This window comes from Euleptes europaea, chromosome 7, assembly GCF_029931775.1.
Source record: "Euleptes europaea isolate rEulEur1 chromosome 7, rEulEur1.hap1, whole genome shotgun sequence".
Lineage (NCBI taxonomy): Eukaryota > Metazoa > Chordata > Lepidosauria > Squamata > Sphaerodactylidae > Euleptes > Euleptes europaea.
Window position 1 is genome coordinate 94,742,273 of NC_079318.1, and position 26,931 is coordinate 94,769,203.

General features: G+C 45.0%; 1 protein-coding gene across 1 annotated transcript; it reads left to right on the forward strand.

The window, feature by feature from the left end:
* The first annotated feature begins 8,248 nt into the window (after positions 1-8,248).
* LOC130480897 (peptidoglycan recognition protein 3-like) lies at positions 8,249-17,161 on the forward strand. Its single transcript, XM_056853519.1, has 4 exons — positions 8,249-8,297; positions 9,190-9,400; positions 11,501-11,619; positions 16,980-17,161. Exons 1-4 carry the CDS (start codon positions 8,249-8,251, stop codon positions 17,159-17,161), a joined length of 561 nt encoding a protein of 186 aa, XP_056709497.1.
* The last annotated feature ends 9,770 nt before the right edge of the window (positions 17,162-26,931 follow it).

Genomic DNA, 26,931 nt, shown 5'->3' on the forward strand with positions numbered 1-26,931 from the left:
ATTTCAAAACAGAAAATAGATAAGTTTTTAAGTTCAATACAGATGAATATCCTTTCAACAGACCAACGAGAATGGATAGATGCTCCAATCACAAGGGAAGAAATACAAGAAGCAATAATGAAACAAAAGCCAGATAAGACACCTGGACCAGATGGAATAACTGCTCTATTTTATAGAACATTTAGTGACAACTTAGCAGACTTTTTTGTATCACTTTGCAATACAATTTTGGATAAGGGAGTAGCCCCAGAAACTTGGTCGCATGCATACATATCGTTGATACCCAAGGAAGGAAGAGACCCAGAAAGAACATCAAACTATAGACCTATTTCGTTGTTAAATGTGGACTATAAGATTTATGCCTCGGTCTTATCGAATAGGATAAGAAAATTTATTAAAGACCTTATACACGAAGATCAGGCGGGCTTTGTTCCAGGAAGGCAAATTAAAGACAATATAAGAATCTTATTGGACTCATTAGAATATTATGATCAGAATATACAACGACCAGCCGCCTTTGTATTTTTGGATGCGGAAAAAGCCTTTGATATGGTCTCATGGGACTTTATGGAAAAAACATTGGTAAAATTAAATTTTGGAGACCGTTTTTTGAAAGGTATATCAGCTATTTACACATCCCAACATGAGAAAATTTTGGTGAATGAATCAATGTCGGAAAATTGTCAAATTAAGAAAGGAACTAGACAAGGCTGTCCTTTGTCTCCGTTATTATTTTTGTTGGTGTTGGAAACATTATGTTGTAAACTAAGGAGTATGGAGGACATTCGCGGTCTAAAAATTAAAAAACATGAATTTAAATTGAGAGCATTCGCGGATGACCTCCTGTTAATTCTGGAAAACCCAACACAATCAATGAAGTTACTACAAGAGACTCTGGACGACTTTGGGGAAATATCGGGATTTAAAGTTAATCAAGAAAAAACAAAGACAATATTCAAGAATTTATCAGAAATAGAACAACAGGAATTCATCTCGTTTACAGGTTGGGAGAAGGCCAATAAAGTTAAATATCTGGGAATCTGGATCTCAGCGAAGAACAAAGAATTGTTAACCAACAACTACTTTAAATTATGGGGTAAAATAAAAACTGATATGACTATTTGGTCAAATAAAAAGTTGTCACTATTGGGACGTATTTCAACAATTCAAATGAATGTGTTACCAAGGATGCTCTTCTTATTCCAAAATTTGCCTATAATATCACATGTTAAATACTTTGATACTTGGAGGAAGGACATTTTAAACTTCATCTGGCAAGGGAAAAAACCGAGGATTGCTTATAAATACTTGGTGGACCTTAAAGTTAGAGGAGGTTTAGCACTACCAAACTTTCAACTTTACGCTGAAGCGGTAGCCTTAACATGGCTAAAAGACTGGATAATGTTATCAAATACACGTTTATTGGAGCTTGAAGGCTTTAATAATATTAGTGGATGGCATGGCTATTTATGGTATGACAAAATTAAGATACAAGCATCATTTAGGAATCATATAATCAGGTCTTCTCTACTGCGTATCTGGATGAAATATAAACATATTTTGGAACCAACAACTCCGATGTGGATTTCACCGCAAGAAATGCTAACACTACGTCCACTTAGACCGGACAAATTTATAATTTACCAGGAATTAATTAATTGGGAGGGGAAAAAATGTTCATTAAAGGAATTTCAATTTCTCAAAGAGGATTTACAATGGTTGCAATATTGTCAGATTAAATCAGTTTTTGTACAGGTATGAAAAATGGATTTTCTAAAGAAAAGTCCCCTTTCCACAAGATGTTACTAGAGAACAATCTGAAACTGATCTCTAAAATGTACAATCTACTTTTAACATTATATTGTGAGCAGGAGACGATTAAACCAACTATGATAGATTGGGCTCAAAATATCGGACATGATATTGCTTTAAATAAATGGGAAAGACTTTGGTCAAAAGATTTGAAAGGAATAAACGCGCAATCAATTCGAGAAAACATTTATAAAATGATGTGTAGATGGCATTTAACACCTAAGAAGATGGCAAAGATATATAAAGTGACATCCCCTAAATGTTGGAAATGTAATAAGGAAATTGGTTCCTTTTACCATATGTGGTGGACTTGTGATAAAGCTAAAGATTTTTGGGATATGATATACAATGAACTGAGACTAATAGTACAAAAAATATACCCAAAACACCAGAAATGATGTTATTAAGTATGATACCTGACAACTTGCTAATACAAAGAACTTTTTTGATCTATGCTACAACAGCTGCGAGACTGCTATATGCAGCAAAATGGAAGGGGGCAGAAATTCCCGAGAAAAAAGACTGGATTGGGAAAATGTTCGAATTGGTGGAAATGGCAAAACTTACAGCCATTTTAAATGAAAAAGACAATGTTCGATTTTTAGGGGAATGGGAGGATTGGATGAAATATTGTGAATATGAATTAAAACTGGGGAAAATGGAAGAATACTTATTAATCTGATCTAGAAGACACAATTAATATTAAGAGTTATAATCATTTATATTAATAGAAGATGTTTTATGAAAGTTAAATGAATTTATGATAGTTAAGATCAGACCAATTACGATGGGATGAATATTTTATTAAGAGGCGGAGAGAGGTGATGGGGAAGTCATAAATTTTCCTCTAATTTGTTTTTTTTTGTTATGAATTCAAGAAATTATAACAACATAGAGTTAGAATTTTGAATTTCATATTGCTTTTATTGTTGTTTACTATCATGGAAAATTTGTATTATAAAAACCAATAAAATAATTATTAAAAAAAAAGGGTTGTTGTGAGGCTAAAAGGGAGGAAGGGCAGAAGCTGCATTGGGTTTCTCTTGGGGAGAAAGGAAGGGTATAATTGATGTCAATATATAAACTAATAAAGTTAACTGCATTTAGAAATGGGAGAGATGTAAGGCAAATTGAATCCATATGGCATTTAACCATTCGAAAACTAAATGAATTTGCTGGTTGTGCGTGTGTGTGTGTGTTAAGTGCCGTCAAGTCACTTCCAACTAGTTAGGGTATATTTTCTTTTCTCTTTTTTATAGTTGTTTATCTGAATTGTAATTAATTGTAAATCAGTAATAACAATAATAAAGCTTTGAAACTGTAGAGGACCCTACATTGGTGAGATAGGCTTAAAATATGCAGGGATCTTTTATGCAGGGACCTTTTAGCAGGGACCTTTATGCAGGGACTTTTTATGCAGGGACGTCTCCCTGTGGTCACCCCCGTAGACTGCTTCGGGGATTCCTTTTGATTATGCATGCCTTTTCTGCCCAGCAGAGGTCGCCTCACTCTCCCCACATGTTTTGTCCACATTTTCCAGATTCTGGCTAAAACAGCATCTGGAAAACACGAGCAAAATGCAGAGGGAGAGCAAGGCGATCCCTGACGAAGGAAAAGGCATGCATAATCAAAAGGAAGCCCCGAAGCAGTTGGCAAGGGTGACCGCGGGGAAATGTCCCTGCATAAAAGGCCTCCAAAGCCAAAAAAGAAAAGAAAAAAATATGTAAATAAATATATACATATGAGTAGGGTTGCCAACGTCCAGGTAGTGACTAAGATAATAGACTAAGATAATGTTCTGCTTATTTGTGTAAAATTGTACTCAAGCTTTCTCATAAATACTGTGAAGTTAGCAGTTTTTTCAACGTTCTGTTTTTGCCTACTCTTGCAAGTGGTGATTAAGTTGGAACCTTGTACATTATTACCACTGTGTATTCTAGCAGTTTTGTCAATATAGAATCTTTAGTTTGACATTTGAGTTGAGTATTGTACTGGATATATCTTCAGATAAATTGGCAACTGTTAATGCATAAATAAATAGCTACGAGTAACATCATTCCAGCTCTAACCTTTCATATTCATATTTATATTTACATTTATCCATTCTGAGCCCACGTGCTGTCTTATTATCTTAGTCTTTACTTGTTTCAGCACAGGTACATATTTATCTCAGCAACGTCCAGGTAGTAGCTGGAGATCCCCTGCTATTACCACTGATCTCCAGCCAACAGAGATCAGTTCACCTGGAGAAAATGGCCACTTCGGCAATTGGACTCTATGGCATTGAAGTCCCTCCCCTCCCCAAACCCTGCCCTCCTAAGCTCCACCCCAAAAACCTCCCGCTCGTGGCGAAGAGGGACTTGACAACCCTACATATGAGCAGTAAAGGTGGAATTTTAGGCTTAATCAATATTTCTGAAAGCACTCACCAAACAGACTTATAACTCTGCACCAGAAGTGGACATTGGACAGAAAGGTTTGAAACCTATTTTTAGGGGGGGGGGCGGGAATTGCTTCCAAATTCTGTCCCCTGCTCTTACAGGCTCCACAGCAGAGCTCTTACGCACCACCCCAGAGCCTCCGCTTCTGTGCCTCCAGGGACCTAGCAGCTGGAGAACCAAAGCAAACCAACATATTTTTTTTGCAACTATTTTTAGCAGTGCCAAAACAAAACGAAAGAATTCCCCCACATTACCCGCCGAGAGGCATTCCCCTCCGCCGCACACTTCTCTGATTTTAATCTGTTTCCGTCTTCAAGCCATCCCCACATTTTCTAAATCGGCTCATGGCAAGCCGGCGTTTCCTGCTCTCCAGGAGGTGTTTGCAAACGGAGCTGTTTCTTCAGCGAATGCTTCTATTCCCATTCTTGCACCTTTCGCAGCTTGCTTCGTGGACAGAAGTGGAGGAGGTAAGAACCTAGTATCACGCTGGCTTTTCTCTAAGCAAGAATCTCCTTGAATCACAGAGGGTGTCATCAGAAGTTAAAACTCCTCTAAGGCAGGATGACACATAATGCAGGTTTGAATTACTGTGACATAACAAGCGGATTCCCAGCGTTACTGCAAAAGAACCATCCAGGAAACTGGGTCTTTAACGTTAACCTCTGGGAGTGAAAGCTAATATCTTCATTTTGGGCTCCCATAACTTGGTTATCTCCCATTCGCACCCTCTCCACTGTCGATCCACAACACAGTGGCATCTCGCCAAGAGGATTCTTCTTGGTTTCAACACTCGGCTTCTCCCTACAATCCACCAGCCAGGCTTAAAAAGAGGAGAGGCAACCCGTGGTTTTATTTTTGACCTTGACCATTTTGCTCAGGGGAGACACAGGTAAGTTCTAGACCATCTCTTTGCCATTTTATGTGGTTCCGCGCTGTGATTTAGGTCAAGGACTAACTCGAGCAAAACAGCTGAAGGGGGAAGGAAGAAAATCAGACAGATCCTACAGGGATCTTGCTGCACACCTTAACTCACGGAGTGGTCATGAGGCACTGGTAATTTGCACATGCGTAATCCCATGATACAGACGACTATTTATGTTGGCTAGACTGAATGCCGTCCCATCAGGGGAGTTAATAGGTTGTTTTAATAGGGTACCGTACTGTGAGAGAGTATGCCAATGTGGTTCTAGCCGAATAGACACTCTTCACCATTCCTTGTTTAGCTGTGACTTGCTCAACGAGGCTAGAGACAGATGGATAAAGCATTTTATTCGGGAATCAACTTATAAATCAATGTCCCCGAAGTGTTGGAAATGTAATACCGAAATAGGTTCATTTCATCATATGTGGTGGACTTGTGAAAAAGCGAAAAATTTCTGGGACATGATTTACAATGAAATAAGGTTGATTATACAAAACAATGTACCTAAAACACCTGAGATGATGTTATTAAGTATGATACCAGACTCTATTTTAACTCAAAGAACATTTTTGATTTATGCCACCACTGCTGCAAGATTAATATATGCAGCTAAAAGGAAGACAATGGAAATTCCAGACAAAAAAGACTGGAAGATGTTAGAATTGATGGAAATGGCAAAACTTACTGCATTGATAAACAACAAAGACAATGTACAATTTATGGGTGAATGGGAGGCGTGGAGGGTTTACTGTGAAAATGAATTTCAAATGGGGAGGTTCAAAGGTTATTCATTGATCTAATCCATTTTTTATTATTATAAATAATGCCTAATAATTAATAGTTACAATTACTCTATTATAATTAATCTGAAATAATGAAATCTATGATCTCAATTACTATGTAATTACAATCTAATTGATAGCGAATAAAGAAACTGTACTTAATTATATAATATACTATTAGGATTAGATTTTTTTATACAAAGGAGTACACAAATTTATAATAAGATGGAGGGGGGTGAAGGGGAAGTTTCAGTTTTCACTTAAAGATAAAATGTACTTTCAACAATATTATATTTTATTTTATTTTTTTCTTTGTTGATGATTTTTATCAATTGTTGAAATGTTTGAATGTTTGAATATAATATTATGGAAAATAATAAAATGTGTTAAAAAGCCTTTTATTCGGGAATCTGTCTCTAAACAGGATAATCTGAGGGTTCTTTTAGCAGGGGTGGATTTTAATAATACATTGGCAGTCGCCAAATTTATTTCCCAATCAATTAAGATTTTTTAAAAATGCTAATTTCCTTATGGGTTATTCAGATAGTTCCTTTTCCCCCTTCCTTTTTATTTTGATCTCAGTGTGACGTTGTTCAGGGCCAAATTGGCCATATGAACAATATCATTCAAGTAAAGGAGCGGGTCCCAGGTTCAGTTCCTGACAGCGCCAATGGAAAGAGTTCCAACTTGAAAGAGATCCGCAGGGCTTGTAAAACGGAGCTGTTCCACCAGGCCTATAATTGAGGGCAGCCGTGGATGCCATTTTTGCAAGCCCCCTACCCCTCCCTCCATTTTTATGTGAATTATGCTGTAATCTATGAGTTATTGTCTGATTGCAAGACTCTTCATCGGAACCTACTTTTATTGTGCCAGCTGTTGTTTTAGTATAATTTATGATTGTTTGACCCTGACCTGGATGGCCCAGGCTAGCCTGATCTCGTCAGATCTCAAAAGCTAAGCAGGGTCAGCCCTGGTTAGTATTTGGATGGGAGACCACCAAGGAATACCAGGGTTGCGACCCCAAAAAGGGGTCGCCATAAATCGGCTGCAACTTGACGGCACTTTACACACACACATGATTGTTTGACTCACCCACAAACATCAGCTATCAAGGGCAAAACAGGTTGTCAGACTTTTTTTTACCTCCCCGCACCTTCAACAAGCTTTAAATCCAGCCTCAAAAAGGTAGGGTGAGACAGATTTCATATTAAGCGGATTGCCCAACAGTGCATCACAATGGAGTCTTTGAGGTTCTATTGGGTATGACTTTATTACTAGCGTAATCAGGTCATGGTGTAACTGGCCAGGCTGTGTGTTGGTTACATTCCAACATCAGAGCATGCAACTGTTGTTCTTGATGGAGAATGGAGAAACCTGATGACTCGCTCATTGGTGGCAGTGAATCATTGGATTTATCCATTCTCTAGTCCAAAAATCATGGTAGTAGTTGAGGATATTCTTGATTACTGGGTGAGTCAAGAATACTGTGAAACATCTACTGTCTTTGCAATCACATTAGGGCAGATCCAGTGAGAGGAAGCCAACAAAATGGATCTTCCATCTGTGTGTACTCAATAGCAGCCATCTGTACAATGGATGGAGCCATATGGAATGAAGCCACGCCTGGAAATATGGCCTGATTTAAATGTGATGCTGTGGAAATGGGGGGGAAATCTCACCACTGAAAAAAAAGGGCGTTCCCAAAAGTGCTTGGGAGGCCGACTGACGTCAGCCCCACCCCACGGCTGGTGACGTTACACCCTGGGAACGCCTCCCAGCTCACCACTGCAACTTGTGCCAGTGGCCGGCAGCCGGCGGGAGGCGGTGGTGGGTGGGGAGTGGTGCCCCGCCCTGCACGCTGATGCTGGGGCCACTCACGCCGGTGTGCGCCTTTCAGGCGCCAGCGGTGTGGGCCCCTGCGCCAGCGGAGGCCGTAGTCGGCCTCCTAAGGGCTTTGGGCCCATTTTTCAGGAATGGGCCCTTAGCAGTCTTCAGTAAGGGACTTTCTCAAAAGCCTTTTGGAAATCCAAATATTCAAAGTCCACAAGGTCATTCCTGTCCACATGCTAAAAGGGTAGCGAGACAGGGACTACCTTTGCAGAAGCCATGTTGGTTTTTGCTCAGCAGGACTTAGCAGGGCTCTTCCTCCTTGGTATGAATATTCAGTCTGCCAATCACTCTGCGCAGGTTTGGAAGGAAAGAAAAACGAGGGCTGAACCCATTTTAATGCACAAATATTTTACTCCCTTCAGGTTCTTTCTAAGTCATTTGGGCCAGAAGGTGAAGACGAAATGGTCAAGGTGGAAATCGTGCTCTTTGTCCTTTGTGCTCTGTCACAAGGTAAGCCTTGAAGCATACCCAAAAGTGTGGAGGGGAACAAGGCACATGACTAGCCCACCTAATACTGTGTGTGTAGTTTGGGTGGAAAAGCTGAGTTGGAGAGCTAGTCAGTTGGTCTGCTGAAGGTGCCATGCATATTTGTCTATTCATTTGACCATGGTTAAACATTACCAAATGTTCCCTGGAACCAAGAATTGCCTCATTGTCTGACAGAGCGGTTCCTCAGTGGAACAGGCTTCCTTGGGAGGTGGTGGGATCTCCTTCTTCTGAGGTTTTTAAGCAGAGCCTAGATGGCCATCTGTCACCAATGACAATTCTGTGAATTTGGGCAGATCATGAGAGGGAGGGCAGGCAGGCTTGCGTCAATGTTTGGTTCCTGTGGCCCTTTCTTACATGCCCAGGGTAATGCCAATCTGTTTAAAGGGCCCCCTGAAGGCGCACGGGGGGGGGGGGAACAGATCTGCGCAGTCCAGCTGGAAGGTGCAGATCTGTTTAAAGGGCCCCCCGCGTGCCTTCAGGGAAGCCCCCTGAAGGCGCGCGGGGGGGGGGGCTGAAAAAAGGCAGGAACGCTGAACCTGCTGAATTTATTCGGTGATGCCCCGAATTTGCTGAATTCGGGGCGTCGTTTTCCCATCTTTTTTTAGTTCGGTTCCATCCGAACTGAAAGCAGCCGAATCAGGGGAAATTCGGCTGTTTTTCTGTTCAGAACGAACCGAATCGACAGCCCTAGTTGACATTGTTGATGTCCCACCATGTTTTACACCTCTCCACTTAAATTTCTGGATGAGGGATGAAGCCACAGTAATGCAGCAATCTCAACCTACCAATAATGTCAGAATGAGCCTCAAGTGACTCAGGCCAAGGACCTGAGTTCCCTTTGGTTTTTCCACAGCCACTGGGTGTTTCCAGCTCATCACCCCATCCAGATGGGGGGCCAGGCCTGCCAACTGTTCATCCCCTATGAAGGATGTCCTGCCTGAAAACGTTGTCATCATCCACACGGCTGGCACTCCCTGTTACACAAAAGAAGAGTGCAGCAGGGAAACAAGAAATGTTCAAGATTACCACCAGAGGGTCAAAAACTGGTGTGACATTGCCTACAGGTAATAAGATTGCTTTCAGCGTGATGCTTTAGAGCAGGGGTGTCAAGCTCAATTGTTATGAGGGCCGGATATGACATAGATGTCACTAGGTCGGGCCAGACCATGCCTCGCCAGCCCAGATTGAGAGTGGGGTGGCGGAATGGCTGCCTCGGCTGGCTCATGGGCTGAATCACAGCTCTAGAGGGGCTGGATCCAGCCCTCGGGCTTTATGTTTGACACTTCTGCTTTAGAGTAATGAAGTAAAAGAAAAATTTTGTCCCATTAAGAACGATCTGGTTGACCAGTGCGAGAGGGATCATTGGCTTGAATCAGCAGAGTAGCTTCATGTTCACGTAGGCAGTTCAAAGGATAATGGGACAAGAAGGAGAACAAATTTCAGAAGCTTGCTGGTTCAATTCCATTCAGATGTGCCCATTTGAGGTTTTCCCCTCTTCGCACTTGTGAGAAGATGTGAGTCTTTATTTTGATTTCCTCATTTTTAAGAGTCACAAATCTGATGTAAAAGGAACAAAAGAATCAGAAATGCCAAGAGCTGGCGACAGTGGCAACATACACAAACAAAAAGACATACAAAATGGCCTGATCTACTCACCCCCATTTAAGCATGCAATTTGCAACAATAGTTGAGAGATCCAAAATCTGACTTAAAAAAAAATTCTAAAAACACTTGAAATTCACACATGTTTCACACCGCCTTTTCATGTTGTCCTTGCCAGCCCTGCTGTTCCTAATTCTTTTTACGCCATTTTACACAATTTCTTTGCCATTTACCCATTCTGTGCCATGTGTATGCAAAAACTTATGGTGCTTCAGTTTAATGGGGGAAAAATGAACAAAGAAACAGAAGAGCCTAATGGGCTCAGAGCCCACAAGAAAAGAGCAAACTTGGGGGAAAAAAAAGAATTTTCATGTCGAAACAGAGGGGATAAGTAGGGTTTCCAGGTGCCCGGTGGTGGAGGCAAACCCCCAGCAATTTGTCCCTCTGCAAATTGGGACAATTTGGGACAAATTGGGACAAACATGCATTCACGCACACATACCACACGCACTACACTTCTGGTTTACAACCAGAAGTGCCGCCTCGCAAGGGGCCTTTTCTTCTTAGTTTGAATGGTAAAAGGCCGCTTTACCACTCATACTAAGAGGAAAAGGCCCCCCGGGAGGTGGCACTTCTGGTTGTAAACCGGAAGTGACGCGCACGTGCATTGGCGCGTGTGCACATGCTCGACCGCAGTCCCAAACACAGCCTGATAGCCTCCCGCCGGAGGTGAGAGGGGACCTGGCAGCCCTAGGATAAGAGATTCAACACAATCCCTCTTGAAGCTTCATATTCAGCTCCAAAATAATAAGACAGGTCAGGAAAAAGAGAAGGGCGGGGGTCATCTCTTAAAAAAAAACTTTTAAAAACTTTATTATTCAATTACACAACAAATACACGTAGCCATTAACAAAATAGAAGAAACGAGAAAAAAACACAAGAGGCAACCATAAAACAAAGTAAGAATCATGACATTTCTCCCAATGTGATCATCTGAAAGCCTGAGGCGCATAATGGACACCGGCCTTTTTCCGCATTGGGCACAGTCCCCCACAAAGGCCGAAATCTATGGCTTTACCTGGCACTGGTCCTTCATTAGCATATAGGGTTGTTAACCTCCAGGTGGAGGCTGGAGATCTGGAATTACCACTGATCTTCAGACTACATCAGTCCCTTGATTATTGATTATTCATTTATTTGGGGGGCGTAGCCTGAGGAGGGTGGGGTTTGGGGAGGGGAAGGACTGCAATGCCATAGAGTCCAATTGCCAAAGCGGTCATTTTCTCCAGGTGACCTGATCTCTATCTGCTGGAGATCAGTTGTAATAGCAGGAGATCTCCAGCCAGTACCTGGACCTTTGCCACCCTATTGGCAATGCTGCTCTGTCTGTACCTAAGCTTCTCCTGGGGAGAAACAGGCATCACTCTCCCTTTGCTGCTTTCCATTAAGGCGGATTACCAGCAAGGTCAGCTATTAACATGCCCTCAACCTGTGGCTGGAACGGTGGGTTACTATGAGAGTAACTCTCAAAAACACCTTTTTCTTTCTTTCCCCATTTCCAGCTTCCTGATTGGTGAGGATGGGAATGTCTATGAAGGGCGGGGATGGCGTGCAGAAGGAGCTCACACCCTTGGCTACAATGACTTGTCCCTGGGAATCGCTTTCATTGGCCTCTTCACAGGTATTCGCATTGATTGCCCTCGGAAACAGGAGAGTGACCACACTCGACGGTCCCCCTCATAACATCTACATTACATGGGCTGTTAATCAGGTGTCTGACAGGTCCAAGCGGTGCTTTGAGAACACAAAGGCATGTGGCTTCATGCCCGAGCTATCATCAGGATCTAGAACTGAGTGCTGGAAAGGCCAGGTAGCACAAGCTGGTGACCAGCGACTGGCTGGAAGCTGATGAGATAAGAACAAGAACGGCCATGCTGGATCAGATCAAGGTCCATCAAGTCCAGCAGTCTGTTCACACAGTGGCCAACCAGGTGCCTCTAGGAAGCCCACAAACAAGACGACTGCAGCAGCATTCTCCTGCCTGTTCTCCACAGCACCTAATACAATAGGCATGCTCCTCTGATACTGGAAAGAATAGGGATGCATCATGACTAGTATCCATTTTTACTAGTAGCCATGGATAGCCCTCTCCTCCATGAACATGTCCACTCCCCTCTTAAAGCCTTCCAAGTTGGCAGAGATGGTAAGGAATAGATAAAGCACTATAAAGAGGAAGGACAGCACAGCTCCAGACTTCAGGGGAAGATCATATTGTGGGAAAGTCTCACATGAGAGAGAAGTCCTGACCTGCTTGGACCAGGCTAGCCCAATCTTGTGAGATCTTGAAAGTTAAGCAGTGTCTGCTTAAATGGGAGACCATACCAAGAAAGTCCAGGGTTGTTATACAGAGGCAGGCAATGGTGAACCACCTGTTTTCATCTCTTGCTTGAAAAACCTATGGATCATCTTTAGGTAGGGTTGCCAGGTCCCTCTTCACCACTGGCAGGAAGTTTTTTGGGCGAAGCCTGAGGAGGGCGGGGTTTGGGGAGGGGAGGGACTTCAATGCCATAGAGTCCAATTTCCAAAGCGGCCATTTTCTCCAGGTGAACCGATCTCTATCTGCTGGAGATCAGTTGTAATAGCAGGAGAACTCCAGCTAGTACCTGGAGGTGTAACACAACTAAAAACACCTATGCTGTATCTGAGAATGGCAAGAGAACAACCAGCAAATAGGCTCAGGAATATATACTCTAAGCAATTTTATTTTTTTATCAATGAACCAAATCATAACCATGTGTTAAAGAATACCAGCACCCTTCTCCAAACAGTGAATATGCAAAAAACTAAACACTAAAAGCTATAAGTCCAAGAAATGGTCAGAAACCTAAACCTGAAGAACTACAAGCAAAAAGTCCACAATTATAATTGGTACTTGGTCCAATGTCTTGATTCCAAACGATTTCAGTAGCCTAGCTCTTGCACTGACAACACCTTGATCCGCCAAAAGGACGCTGCAGCGCTCACAGAGCTTTGTAAAGCTTTCCCTCAAAAAACAAGATTTTGACATAAGGCCGATGAAGCCACCTAGTGGCGAAAACGTTCCCCTGCGTATCCTACATATTTCCCTGGCTTTTCTGAGCATTTTGATATTTGGAAGAACTTTTTGGTGAAGAAGACAGAATTTATTTTCAGCCCTCGACTAGGCTACTGAAATTGTTTGGTATCAAGAAATTGGACCAAGTGCCAATTATAATTGTGGACTTTTTACTTGTAGTTTAGGTTTTTAGGTTTTTGCATATTTCTTGGACTTTCTACTTATAGCTTTTAGTTTTTAGTTTTTTGCATATTCACTGTTTGGAGAATATATATATATATATATATATATATATATATATATATATATATATATATATATATATATATATATATATATACTTTGAGTATATATTCCTGAGCCTATTTGCTGGTTGTTCTCTTGCCAGTACCTGGAGGTTCGCAATCCTATCTATAGGGTTGTCAACCTCCAGGTGGTGGCTGGTGATCTCTCACTATTACATGATGATGTCATGGACTTAGAGTTGCCAGCTCCCAGGTGGGAAATACCTGGAGATTTTGGGGGCGGAGACTGAGGAAGGAAGGGTTTGGGGAGGGGAGGGACTTCAATGCCATAGAGTCCAATGGCCAAAGCAGCCGTTTTCTCCAGGGGAACTGATTTATATCACTTGGAAATCAGTTGGAATAGCGGGAAATCTCCAACCACTACCTGGAGGTTGGCAACCGTATTGCTAGACTCCTCAGTGCCACAACATTGCACTGGGTTCAATTATGGTTACCAGCACCAGGTTGGGAAATACCTGGAGGTTTTTGGGGAGGAGCCCGGGAAGGAAAGGGTTTGGAGAGGGGAGGGACTTCAATGCCATAGTGTCCACCTTTCAAAGTGGCTCTTTTCTCCAGGGGAACTGATCTCTGTCGCTTGGTGATCAGTTGTAATAGCGGGAGATCTCCAGCCACCACCTGCAAGTTGGCAACCCTAGGTTCAATTCTTTGAGGCTGGAGGAGTCAGCACACCCAGCATCATGTCACGCTGCTGTTCCATGCCAGGGTTGGGTGGATTGCTTTGCATATGGCAGGATGTGTTATTATCGTGTAAGAACAGCCAGCTCCACATTTTGGTCCCTTGCATTACATAATGACATCAGTAGGCACCTAAGCTATTAACTATGTGTGTGGGTTCAACATTCCTCCCACTCAGATCTTTTCTCATCGATGAGTTCTCTCCAGAGGGCAAAGAGAAGCAGGATGGGCCTAGCTAACTGAACAGCTACAGGGGGCATTAAATAGGTCCACACAGCAGTCAGAACATAAGAAGGCCATACTGGATCAGCCCAAGGCCCATCAAGTCCAGCAGCCTGTTCCCACAGTGGCCAACCAGGGGCCTCTAGCAAGCCCACAAAACAAGACGACTGCAGCAGCATTTATCCTGCCTGTGTTCCACATCACCTAATATAATAGGCATGCTCCTTTGATCCTGGAGAGAAGACGAGTATCCATTTTGACTAGTAGCCATGGATAGCCCTCTCCTTCATGAACATGTCCACTCCCTCCTTCCAAGTTGGCAGCCATCACCACATCCTGGGGCAGGGAGGTCCACAATTTAACTATGCATTGTGTGAAGACATACTTCCTTTTTTCTGTTTTGAATCTCTCTCCCTCCAGCTTCAGCAGGGGAACTCGCATTCTGGTATTGTGAGAGGGAGAAAAGCTTCTCCCTGTCCAATCACTCCATACCATGCATAATTTTATAGACCTCTACCATGTCTCCCCTTAACTGCCATCTTTCCAAGCTAAACAGCCCTAAGCGTTTCAACTGCTTCCCATAGAGCAGTTGCTCTGGTCCCCTGATCATTTTGGTTGCTCTTTTCTGCACCTTCCCAAGCTCTGAAATATCCTTTTTAAAAAGGAGGAAGGCTGGCCAGGGATTTATGGAGTCTCAATGTTCTCACCCTTTGGTGGATGAGCTTTGCGTAGGAGGGTGCATTTGACTGCCAGATGAAGATGCCACAGCTGGGAGGTTCTCAAGAGAACACAATGCAGACGGTGTTAAAAGGGGTGGGTGTTGGTCCTTGAAGGGAAATGAAAGGTCATGGCCTGGATACATGTTAAAAAGTCAGTCTGCTGCTGAAGGAAATGAAATCAGGTGGAGAAACTCCTCCGGCGTTTCCAAAACAGGGATCCGCTTGTACTTTTGCAGCAAGATATTCTCAGAACGAGACCTCGGCTTGAGCCTTCCCCTCCCTGGGTTCATCTGTGGAAACAGGAAGTAGTCTTCAGTCTTGAATTTGGTCCTCAGCTTTGTCTAGGATCTTTTATGCATGGCTGTTTCACTCGCCGTCACCCCTTGATGTCTTTGGGTCTTTGGATTGTGTACTCCGTTTCAGACCATCAGAGGTTGCCTCATTTTCCCTCGCGTTTCCCCCACGTTTTCGTAGACCTGTTTTATCTCAAATTTGAAAATGCGGGCAAAACAAGGGGAAAGGCATTGTATCAGGGCAATGATATAAGATTTGATATAATAAGGCAAATTCCATGCTGGCCATAATTAGACGAGGAATAGAGAATAAAACTGCTGATATACTGCCCTTGTACAAATCTATGGTGAGACCACACCTGGAATACTGTGTACAGTTCTGGTCACCACACCTAAAAAAGGATTTTACAGAGCTTGAGAAGGTGCAGAAAAGAGCAACCAAAATGATTAGGGGACTAGACTGTCCTATGGACAGTCGACTGAAGAAGCTATCGCGAAATGATTACGAGATCCGGAAGTATCGTTTTGGTTTTCTATATTATTTTGGAGTTTCGGTGGAGCAACCTTTGTGGAATTTTTGTTTTCTACACCTTGATTACCTTGAAGCTACGGTGGAGCAACCGTTTGTGGAGTCTCTGTTCTCTACACTTTTGAAGTAGCGGTGGAGTAACCGTGTGTGCAACACATTTGATTTTCATTTGAGTTTTCCCTGGAACGACGGTGGATTCCCGCTAATTGACTCAGACGGGTATTACCGCCATTAGGAACTTACCTGATTTGGACCATTTTGGTGTTGAAACTGATAGTTTGACTGAGGCATAAGGACTTGAGCCTTGTTCTCATATTTGCGTTATTTGTTTTAGGCTATGTTCAGTGGATGTTTTTTGCCTTGTTGATTTACGTTGAATATCACTAAATTAGCTTCTAATTACTATTATATTGAGCTGTGTGCTGTTTGTTCTCTCAACTAACGTTATTCAGCATAGGTAACTATTGTTTAGTACCTGGAAGTTGGCTACCCTACCTTAGGCAGATCATGAGAGGGAGGGCATCTTGGGCATCTTCCAGGCATGGAGTGGGGGTCACTGGGTGTGTGTGGGGGGGGGTGTTGGAAATTGGGCTCTCCCTAACGGTGTCACTTGCCTCCACACTCAAAGGGGCGGGGAACTGACCAGATAGTCAGATAGATAGATGAGAGGTTGTTAGTAGTTGCACCTCTTTGATGTTTAGAGTTATATTGTCAGGGACAATATCCTCTTCCCCCTCTCTCTTCCCCTCACCCTCTTCGATGCAAGTCGCATAGAGCCGGGCTCTTCATGAGCTCAGGCCTTGCCACTCCAAAGATGGAGTGGAAGGCAGGTAACTTCTTTTATATCTAAGGAATTAGCTAGATAGATTAGGATAGGGGATCCTGTATGTCCTTTCCTATCCAAAGTGTATTTCCACAATAAATGTATTTAGTTTGATTAGAGCAAACGACTGCTGCTTCTTTATTTTTCACTCATGCACGCATGAGTCAGCTCCCGCTGTTTGCTAAGCTTAATGCACTCTGCTAAATATTAGGAATATGAGACTACGCACATTCCAACAGGGGGGGAGGTAGGTGTGAATTTCCTGCATTGTGCAGGGGGTTAGACTAGATGACCCTATGATTCTAAGATTCTGTGATGTAGGATGTATGCACAACCGAGGAGTCATTACATCTCAACTTTTCCTTCTTTCTCCCTTTCCAGAGAGGCCTCCCAATGAAGCAGCGTGGAAAGCCCTGAAGTGCTTGCTCGACTTCTCTGTGAGGGTAGGCTACCTGCACCCAGACTACCTTCTGATGGCTCACAGCGATGTCAGCGACCTCGTATCTCCTGGGGATCCCGTCCGTCAAGTTATTTCGAAGTGGCCCCATTATAAGCACCAATGAGAGCGCTTCCCTGTCTGCCCTTACCTCTTCTTCAACTGTGGCTTATATGATTCCATTGGAATAGAGAGAGGATAAAACTTTGATGATGTTCCAGATATGGATTTGGGAAAGTATTTCTGTAAGGTGCATTGTACGGGGAAAGCACCATGCTGATGCTAGCCCAAAAGGCAAGACTTCGACTCTGATCGGTTCGCAATTGCTTTCAATAAAGGAATGCGTCTTTTTGAATTGGTGGATCCTTTTCCTCTATTGAAGCAGGGAGCTACCGTACTTTGGATTGAGAAAAGAACTCAAAATGTTGCCGTATAGGGTTGCCAGCCTAACACCGTGAGCAAGTCCCATGAGGCACACTAGGGTGGCCTGGTCCCTCTTCGCCACTGGCGGGAGGTTTTTGGGGCAGAGCCTGAGGAGGGCGGGGTTTGGGGAGGGGAGGGACTTCAATGCCATAGAATCCAACTGCCAAAGTGGCATTTGCTCCAGGTGAACTGATCTCTATCGGCTGGAGATCAGTCATAAAAGCAGGATATCTCCAGTACCTGGAGGTTGGCAACCCTAGGTATTTCCCAACCCAAAGCTGGCAACCCCACGTGCTGGGGAGGACAGAGTGGTTTTCTGACTCCCCCCTGTGCTGACAGGTGGCAAGTAATTTTTGCTTTGGTTCTCGTAGGTTATCCGGGCTGTGTAACCGTGGTACGGTTACACAGCCCGGATAACCTACGAGAACCAATGAACTCTGACCGTGAAAGCCTTCGACAATATTTTAATTTTTGCTTATTTGTGTTGTTTTTTCTCTCTTGCCCTCATTTCTTTTGCCTTCTCACTGGGAGAACTGCACTGCCTGTAGGGTTGCCAACCTCCAGGTACTAGCTGGAGATCTCCTGCTATTACAACTGATCTCTAGCTGATAGAGATCAGTTCCCCTGGAGAAAATGGCCGCTTTGGCAATTGGACTCTATGGCATTGAAGTCCCTCCCCAAACCCCATCCTCATAGAATCATAGAGTTGGAAGGGATCACCAGGGTCATTTAGTCCAACCCCCTGCACAATGCAGGAAATTCACAACCATCTCCCCCCCCCCACACCCCCAGTGACCAGAAGATGGCCAAGATGTCCTCCCTCTCAACATCTGCCTAAGGTCACAGAATCAGCATTGCTGACAGATGGCCATCTAACCTCCTCTTAAAAACCTCCAGGGAAGGAGAGCTCACCACCTCCTGAGGAAGCCTGTTCCACTGAGGAACTGTTAGAAAATTCTTCCTAATGTCTCCTCCTCAGGCTTTGCCCCCAAACCTCCTGCCGGTAGCAAAGAGGGACCTGGCAACCCGAACTGACTGCCCTGACTTTCAGGTTGCCCAGTGCCCCCTGGTCGTCGGCAGGGAATGGGAGGGGTAGGGTTGCCAGATCCAGTTTGGAAAACTCCTGGAGATTTGGGGATGGAGCTTGGGGAGCACAGGGACCTCAACCGAGTACAATCCACTCTCCAAAGCATCCATTTTCTATAGGGGAACTACTCTCTGTAGTCTGGTGGTGAGCTGTAAATCCAGGGGATCCCCAGGCCCCACCTGGAGGTTGGCATCCCTATTGCAGCAGCCAGATTTTCTCCCTCCAAGGAGCTCAGGAACAACATAGAAAGTTGTCCCATCTTACATTGTTATCTTCACAACAATGTTGTGAGCTAGGTCAGGCTGAATAGTAATCATGCAAACATGACTAATAGTTAGGCTTGCCAGGCCCCGTAGCTCCACAGGCAGGAGCTTTGCGGAGCCACAGCCACGGTGTGCAATGCATGCGCACGCCTAGCGACGGGGACACTCTAGCAATCTTGGCCGAAATTCTATGCTTTCCATAGAGTTTTAGCCGAGGTTGCTAGAGCGTCCGCGTCGCTTCCAGGTAAACCCGGAAGTGACGCGCACACACGCATTGCCCGCTGGCCCTCAGCTGGTCGGCAGGCAGCCCGGTGGATGGGTGGGATTTTACCTGCCCCCACCGGGCACTTGGCAACCCTACTAAGAGTACAATCCAAAGCAAAGGAACTTGAGGGTAGAGCAGAGGTTTGACCCCAGGTGTCTTTTGACTAAATTCACACATGCTATATCATTATGGTTGCCAACCTCCAGGTAGTAGCTGGAGATCTCCCGCTAATACAACCCTGCCAACCCTAATTTAAAACGACACTTTAAATAGTGTAGAAACGTCATACTTGGAGCATACTTACAGTGATAGGCAGCAATACAGTAGTTTAGGCTAGGGTTCTCGATAGGGTTGCCAGGTCCCTCGTCGCTAGTGGTGGGAGGTTTTCCGGGCAGAGCCTGAGGAGGGTGGGGTTTGGGGAGGGGAGGGACTTCAATGCTATAGAGTCCAATTGCCGAAGTGGCCATATTCTCTAGATGAACTGATCTCTATCGGCTGGAGACCGGTTGTAATACCAGGAGCTCTCCAGCTAGTATATGCTGGCCAATGGCCGTAACAATAAATTACTACTACTCCAGCTAGTACTTGTAGGTTGGCAACCCTAGGGTGGAGCCAGAGGAGGGTAGGGTTTGTGGAGAAGAGGGACTTTAATAGGGTATAATACCATAGAGCTAACCTTCCAAAGAGCCATCTTCTGCAGGTGAGCTGATCTGTGCTATCTGGAAATCAGTTGTCATAGCGGGAGATCTCTAGCCACCACCTGGAGGCTAGCAACCCTAGTATAGGTCCCAGCTCCTATCTCATTACCAATGTAACTTTCTGAACCATGTCATTGCACCACGGCCCTATTTTCGAAACATGCCCTATTATTTTCCTACCAGCCTCACCTCAGTTAAGTAGGGGGAGGGCAAAATGGAAGTATTAATTTCATATGGCCTACAGGCTTGTATGACCCAAGGATTGGGTTACCAACCTCCAGGTGGTGGCTGGAGATGTCCCACTATTACAACTGATCTCTAGACCACCAAAATCAGTTCCCCTGGAGAAAATGGCGGCTTTGCAGGGTGGACTCTATGGCATTGTACCTTGCTGAGGTCCCTCCCCTCCCCTCTCCTCCCCAAACCCCACCCTCCACAGGCGCCACCCCCCAAATCTCCAGGTATTTCCCATCCTAGAGCTTGCAACCCTACCCAAGGAGGCCTTTTAGATACCCTTGCCTTAGGGTTCCCAACCTCCAGGTGGTGGCTGGTGATCTCCCGCTATTACAACTGATCTCCAGTTGACAGAGATCAGTTCCCCTAGAGAAAATGGCCACTTTGGCAACTGGACTCTATGGCATTGAAGTCCCTCCCCTCTCCAAACCCTGCCCTCCTCAGGCTCCGCCCCCAAAAGCCTCCCCCTGGTGGCAAAGAGGGACCTGGCAACCTTACTCTTACACTAGAGTTGCCATCATCCAGGCGGGGCCTAGAGATCCTGTGCTATTGATCTCCAGGTGACAGAGCAGTTCTTCTGAAGAAAATGGCTGCTTTGGAGGGTGGACTCTATGGCATAATTCCTTGCTTAAGTCTCTCCTCTCCTCAAACCCCACTCTTCTCAGGCTCTTACCCCCCAAATCTCCAGTTAACTTCCTGCCTAGAGATGGCAAACCTATTCTTACACAGTGAGGTGACTAGGGTTGCCAACTTCCAGGTGTTGACTGGTGATCTCCAGCTATTACAACTGATCTCCAGGCAACAGAAAGCAGTTCTTCCCTGGCTAAAATGGCCACTTTGGCAACTGGACTCTATGGCCCTGAAATCCCTCCCTTGGGGAGGGGCTGTGGCTCAGTGGCACAGCATCTGCTTGGCATGCAGAAGGCCCCAGGTTCAATCCCTGGCATCTCTAGTTAAAGGGACTAGGCAGGTAGGTGATGGGGAATACCTCTGCCTGAGACCCTGGAGAGCCGCTGCCAGTCTGAGTTGACAATACTGGCTTTGATGGACCGAGGGTCTGATTCAGTATAAGGCAGCTTCATGTGTGTCAGGGAGGGGCTGTGATTCAGTGGTAGAGTGTCTGCTTGGCATGCAGAAGGTCCCAGGTTCAATCCCCGGCATCTCCAGTTAAAGGATCTAACAGTAGCTGATATGAAAGACCCCTGCCTGAGACCTTGGAGAGCCGCTGCCGGTCTGAGTAGACAATATCGGACTTTGATGGACCGAGGATCTGATTCACTGTAAGGCAGCTTCATGTGTGCATTACTTGGGGAGGGGCTGTGGCTCAGCGGTAGAGCCTCTGCCTGGCATGCAGAAGGTCCCAGGTTCAATCCCCGGCATCTCCAGTTAAAGGGACTAGGCAAGTAGGGGATGTGAAAGACCTCTGCCTGAGACCCTGGAGAGCCGCTGCCAATCTGAGTAGGCAGTACTGACTTTCATGGACCAAGGGTCTGATTCAGTAGAACGCAGCTTCATGTGTTCATGTGTTCCCCAAACCCCGCCCTCCTCAGGCTCCACCCCCCAAATCTCCAGGTATTCCCAACCTGGAGCTGGCAACCCTAGTGGGGACCCTGGACTGACTCTGGGCACTCTGTAATGTGTAAATCCATCTGAAATGTAAGCACCTTTATTAGGCTTGACTCTTCCCTGCCCATCCCCAGTCTCTGTTCCCCATGGCTGACCCAGGGATCAGCTGGAGAAAAATTGGACGGTGGCACTTTTGGGAGATCAATCCCCTGTGGTGCTCCAGCAATCAATATGATCTCTATGGTATTTAGAAAACAAAAGTAATGACTATAGGAGAATTACACAACTTTAAGGTTGACAATAAGGAAATTGAAATTGTTCAAGACTTTCTGTTCCTTGGCTCCACCATCAACCGAAAGGGAGGCTGCAGCCAAGAAATCAGAAGGAGATTGAGACTGGGAAGGGCAGCCATGAAGGAGCTAGAAAATATTTTGAAGTGTAAGGATGTGTCACTGGCCACCAAGACTAGATTAATTCATGCCATCGTATTCCCTATTACTATGTATGGGTGTGAAAGCTGGACAGTGAAGAAAGCTGATAGGAAGAAAATAGATTCCTTTGAAATGTGTTGGAGGAGAGTGCTACAGATACCGTGGACTGCCAAAAAAACCAATCAGTGGGTTATAGATCAAATCAAGCCTGAACTGACCCTAGAAGCTAAATTGACTAAACGGAGGCTATCGTATTTTGGTCACATCATGAGATGACCCAACAAGAGATGGATTGACTCAATAAAGGAAGCCACACCCTTCAGTTTGCAAGATCTGAGCAAGGCTGTCAAAGATAGGACATTTTGGAGGACTTTCATTTATAGGGTCGCCATGAGTCGGAAGCGACTTGACGGCACTTAACACACACACACACATTATGGTTGCCAGACCAACATCAGGGATGGGGGATCCCTTGATTTGGGCCTGCTCCCTCTGGTGCTGTTCAGCCAGCCAGTGGGGGGCGGGGGTGTTACCAGGTGCTAATTGAGACCTAGGCCTCAACATGTTGTTATGCTGATGTCACTTCCAGAAGTGACATCATCATGCTGCTGATGACATGGGAGATGCTCTGGTATTTGGGCAAAACTCTATGGTATAAACAGTTTAGACCATAGAGTTTTGCCCAAAGGCCTATAAAATTGGAGCCCCTGTCCCAAAGTTCACCAAACTTTGGCAACCGTCAAAGGAGAGTCCCTTGCAGTCATGCTGCAAATTTGGGGACTTTACCTCCAAAAATGCCCCCCAGGACCTTTAAAAAAAATCCCCATAGACTATAATGGGCTCGAATTTTTCAGTAAACCTGAAAATAAGCTGAATACTGATATTTACCACTATGGGTAATTTCGGGTTTGTTGAAAAAATCGGGCCCAGTGAACCCGAAATTTACCGGAAATATTTTTTTGCACAACCCTACCCTCTACCCCCCCACCCTGCCAGTGTTAGTTCCCTGTAACTTCTGAACAGGGCTAGTCTGGCAGAGAAATCTGGGATTTAATCCTTAGTGAAACATGGTCACCAGGCCTCCCGAAATAGCAAGAGCTCTCCCATTAGTTACCTTCGATGTCCACCAGTGCCTTGGGCATTGGTGAGAGGATTTGGGAGGGGAGGAAATGCCTAGCATCCCAGCAGTGCCCTGGTGGCCCAAGCCACTTCAGGGTTAAATGGGAAGTGACATGAGATACTTTAGCATTCTGCAAAATCTCTATGGTAAAACAATAGTATGGTAAAATAATGCTACAGTGATGCACTGATGTCATTTCCGGGTGAACAGGGAGTGACGCCAGGGCGTCACCAGCAGTGGCCTTTCCACCCAGTAAATCTCCCACCATGCCTAGCAGCTAGGGTTGCTAACCTCCAGGTACTAGCTGGTGGTCTCCTGCTATTACAACTGATCTCCAGCCGATAGAGATCAGCTCACCTGGAGAAAATGGCCGTGTTGGCAATTGGACTCTATTGCATTGAAGTCCAACTGCTCCCCAAAGCCTGCCCTTCTCAGGCTCTGCCCCCCAAACCTCCTGCCAGTGGCAATGAGGGACCTGGCAACCCCACTAGCAACCCTAAGAGTAAAAGGTAAAGGTAAAGGTCCCCTGTGCAAGCACCGGGTCATTCCTGACCCATGGGGAAACGTCACATCCCGACGTTTACGAGGCTGACTTTGTTTTATGGGGTGGTTTGCCAGTGCCTTCCCCAGTCATCTTCCCTTTACCCCCAGCAAGCTGGGTACTCATTTTACCGACCTCGGAAGGATGGAAGGCTGAGTCAACCTTGAGCCGGCTACCTGAAACCAACTTCCGTTGGGATCGAACTCAGGTCGTAAGCAGAGCTTCGACTGCAGTACTGCAGCTTTACCACTCTGCGCCACGGGGCTCTTACTAGCAACCCTAAGAGTATATAAAGCAATTCTTCCCTTCTGGTTGTCAAACACCATTGCAAGTGCCCCTCCCCAGATTTGTGGATCTCTCCTCGGGAGGAATCGTGGAATCATAGAGTGGGAAGGGACCACCAGTGTCATCTAGTCCAACCAATCATAGCGCCCCTGTTAAGAATCACTGTCATCTGTCAATATAGTTTTGCTGTTGCTAGAATTGTAATAGCTAAAGTTTGGAAGCAAGTGAATAAACCTTCAATTCGTGACTGGAGAGGGAAATTATGGATGTATATGAGGATGGCCAAATTAACAGAATTCCTACATGGAAATGATATGGAAGAATTAAAAAAAACTTGGGCAAAGGCCATCACATATTGGGATAAACTGGCAAAAATGGATTTTACTATTTTAGTTAGTGAGCTATAGAAACAAGTTTACTTACTTTTCTATTATTACTATTAACAATTTTCAAAACTGTTTAGACACTTCTGCAGAAGTCAGGTGATGAGTCACTTTTTAAGGTGGGTGGAGGGTCAAAGGGTATTTTTGCTTTGTTGAATTTTATAACTTTGTATAATTATAACTGATACTCTTTTGTATTTTCTTTTTATTTTTTGTTGTTGTTATTGTATTTGTTTATTTTGTTTTATATTATAAAAAAATTACAATAAAAAAAAGAATCACTGAATTAAGGGCTCCTTTCATGGGCAAATCCTGATTGTCTTGTTGATATTTCATAACAACGCCCCACAAACACAGGTTACTGAAGTTGCTAAGCACATTTCTCGAGTTTTTCTTCCTTTTCCCAGGAAGCGGATTTTGTAACGCTCCTTCAGTCTTCTCTGGGCCAACCTGTTTACAACCCTTTCTCTCCCCCACACGCGTGAGCTCACCTTCCTGACATATGATCATTTGGGAGGGTCCTGCAGGAACGCAGGAGAAAGATGGGGCAATAACATAGAGCAGGTTTGGTCAGAAGGCTGCCTCTGCCTATCCACCACCCACTTTCTCCGGCTGTCAGCCACAAAGGAGTCGGCATTAGGTGGCATCTGCTGGAACCGATTTCACTGCAGGTCTGGGTAAGTCTTCGAATTACCTTGTTTGAAGGCTGCGCTTCGAAATCCTAGAAGCAGGAAAGGGGAGGGGGTTGTCTAACCTGCTGGGGTGTCTCTGCAAATCCCCCCCCCAACTCCTTGTGAGCAAGCTGGGAGCTTAGACCACACCATGTCAGGGCATGAGAGAAGTTGCAGCAGAGCGAAAGCACATGCGCGTGCGTCCGTCGGTGCATACAGCTGGTGCGGTTTGGCTGTTAGAGGGTCCAACTGAGATGTGCATTCCAATTCCCCCTCTCCCCCTCTTTGCATTCAAGCTCCCCCTTCGGCCAGTCACTCTCTCACAACCTAACCTACCTCACAAAGGTGTTGTGAGAATAAAACGGCGTTGAAATAATCCACTGGTCTGAGCTCCTTGGAGTAAGAGCAGGATTAAAAACAAACAAACAAACAAACAAACACATCGGAAATGTGCATAAAGTCTACATAATAGTTGTATGAAGTCCCATGAATATATATTCTGCAGGATTCTGTAGATCAAAAAAGCAAGTACCTGCCTCAAGAATCTTAAAAACTGAATTATAACACAGCGGACAGTATTTTTTTTTTCTTTATAAGGCAAAATTTATTTTGCTGAATCAGCCTAAAGATTCATCGAGTTCAGCATTCTGTTTCCTTCAGCAGACTCAGGTGATGGGGAGGGGCCGTGGCTCAGTGGTAGAGCCTCTGCTCGGCATGCAGAAGGTCCCAGGTTCAACCCCCAGCATCTCCAGTTAAAGGGACTAGGCAAGTAGGTGATGGGAAAGACCTCTGCCTGAGACCCTGGAGTGCCGCTGCCGGTCTGAGTAGATGGTACTGGCTTTGTTGGACCAAGGGTCTGATTCAGCATAAGGCAGCATCATATGTCCATGTGGGAACGAAATGGTTGTGGGCGGTATGTGTTTTGATGGAGAAAAGAAGGAAACCCTACCAAAATGTATTTGCTTGAACATGGTCAATGTTTAATGCCTTCAAAGCGACGACAAAGTAGGACAGAGAAAGACTAGGGCAGCTTCGTGTGTTTCATGTGACCTTCTTTTTCTTTTTCTAACATCTGCTATTGAGAGATATACTGCCTTTGAACATGGAGGTTCCATTTACAGATGATGGCTGCCATTGATGGGCCTATTCCCATTGGTATCTTGCCTTTTAAAAAGCCAGCTGAACCAGCGGCCATCCCTTGCTTCTCCGGCCTATGTCATTGTGTGTTGTATGAATGACATTTTTATCCCTTCTTCCAAGGAGCTCAATATGACTCTCTCCTCCCCCATTTTATTCTCACAATGTCCCTGTGAGGTAGGGAGGGCTGAGAAAGAATGCCTGGCATAATGCCATCCAGTAATAGGGTGGCCAGTAGGGTTGCCAGGTCCCTCTTCGCTACCAGCGGGAGGTGTTTGGAGAGGAGCCTGAGAAGGGTGGGTTTTTTGGGGGGGAGGGACTTCAATGCCATAGAGTCCAATTGCCAAAGCAGCCATTTTCTCCAGGTGAACTGATCTCTGTTGGCTGGAGATCAGCTGTAATAGCAGGAGATCTTCAGCTAGTACCTGGAGGTTGGCAACCTTAGTGGCCCAGGCAGTGTCTAGCAATCTGTGGGAGGGACATGTCGAGGGCTGGGGATATGTTGGGGCTCTGCGATGCTGGCATAGGCAGCTCTAGGAATTGCCGGAAACTCTATGGTAAAAGCTGGAGCTACCCTCTGTCATTTCGGGGTTTTTTTAAAACCAGAAGTGATGCGACTCCGCAGGGGTAGTATTCTCCTGCTGCCACAAAGAGCAGTGGAGGGCATTGGGAGCTGGGGTGGAGAATCTCTTGCCCCAAATGGGAGCTCGGCAGCCCTATCTAGTGAACATTATAGCTGGTGAGGATCTCAATGTCCCAGCTGGTCGCTCTAACCATGACCCTGTCTCTCCGG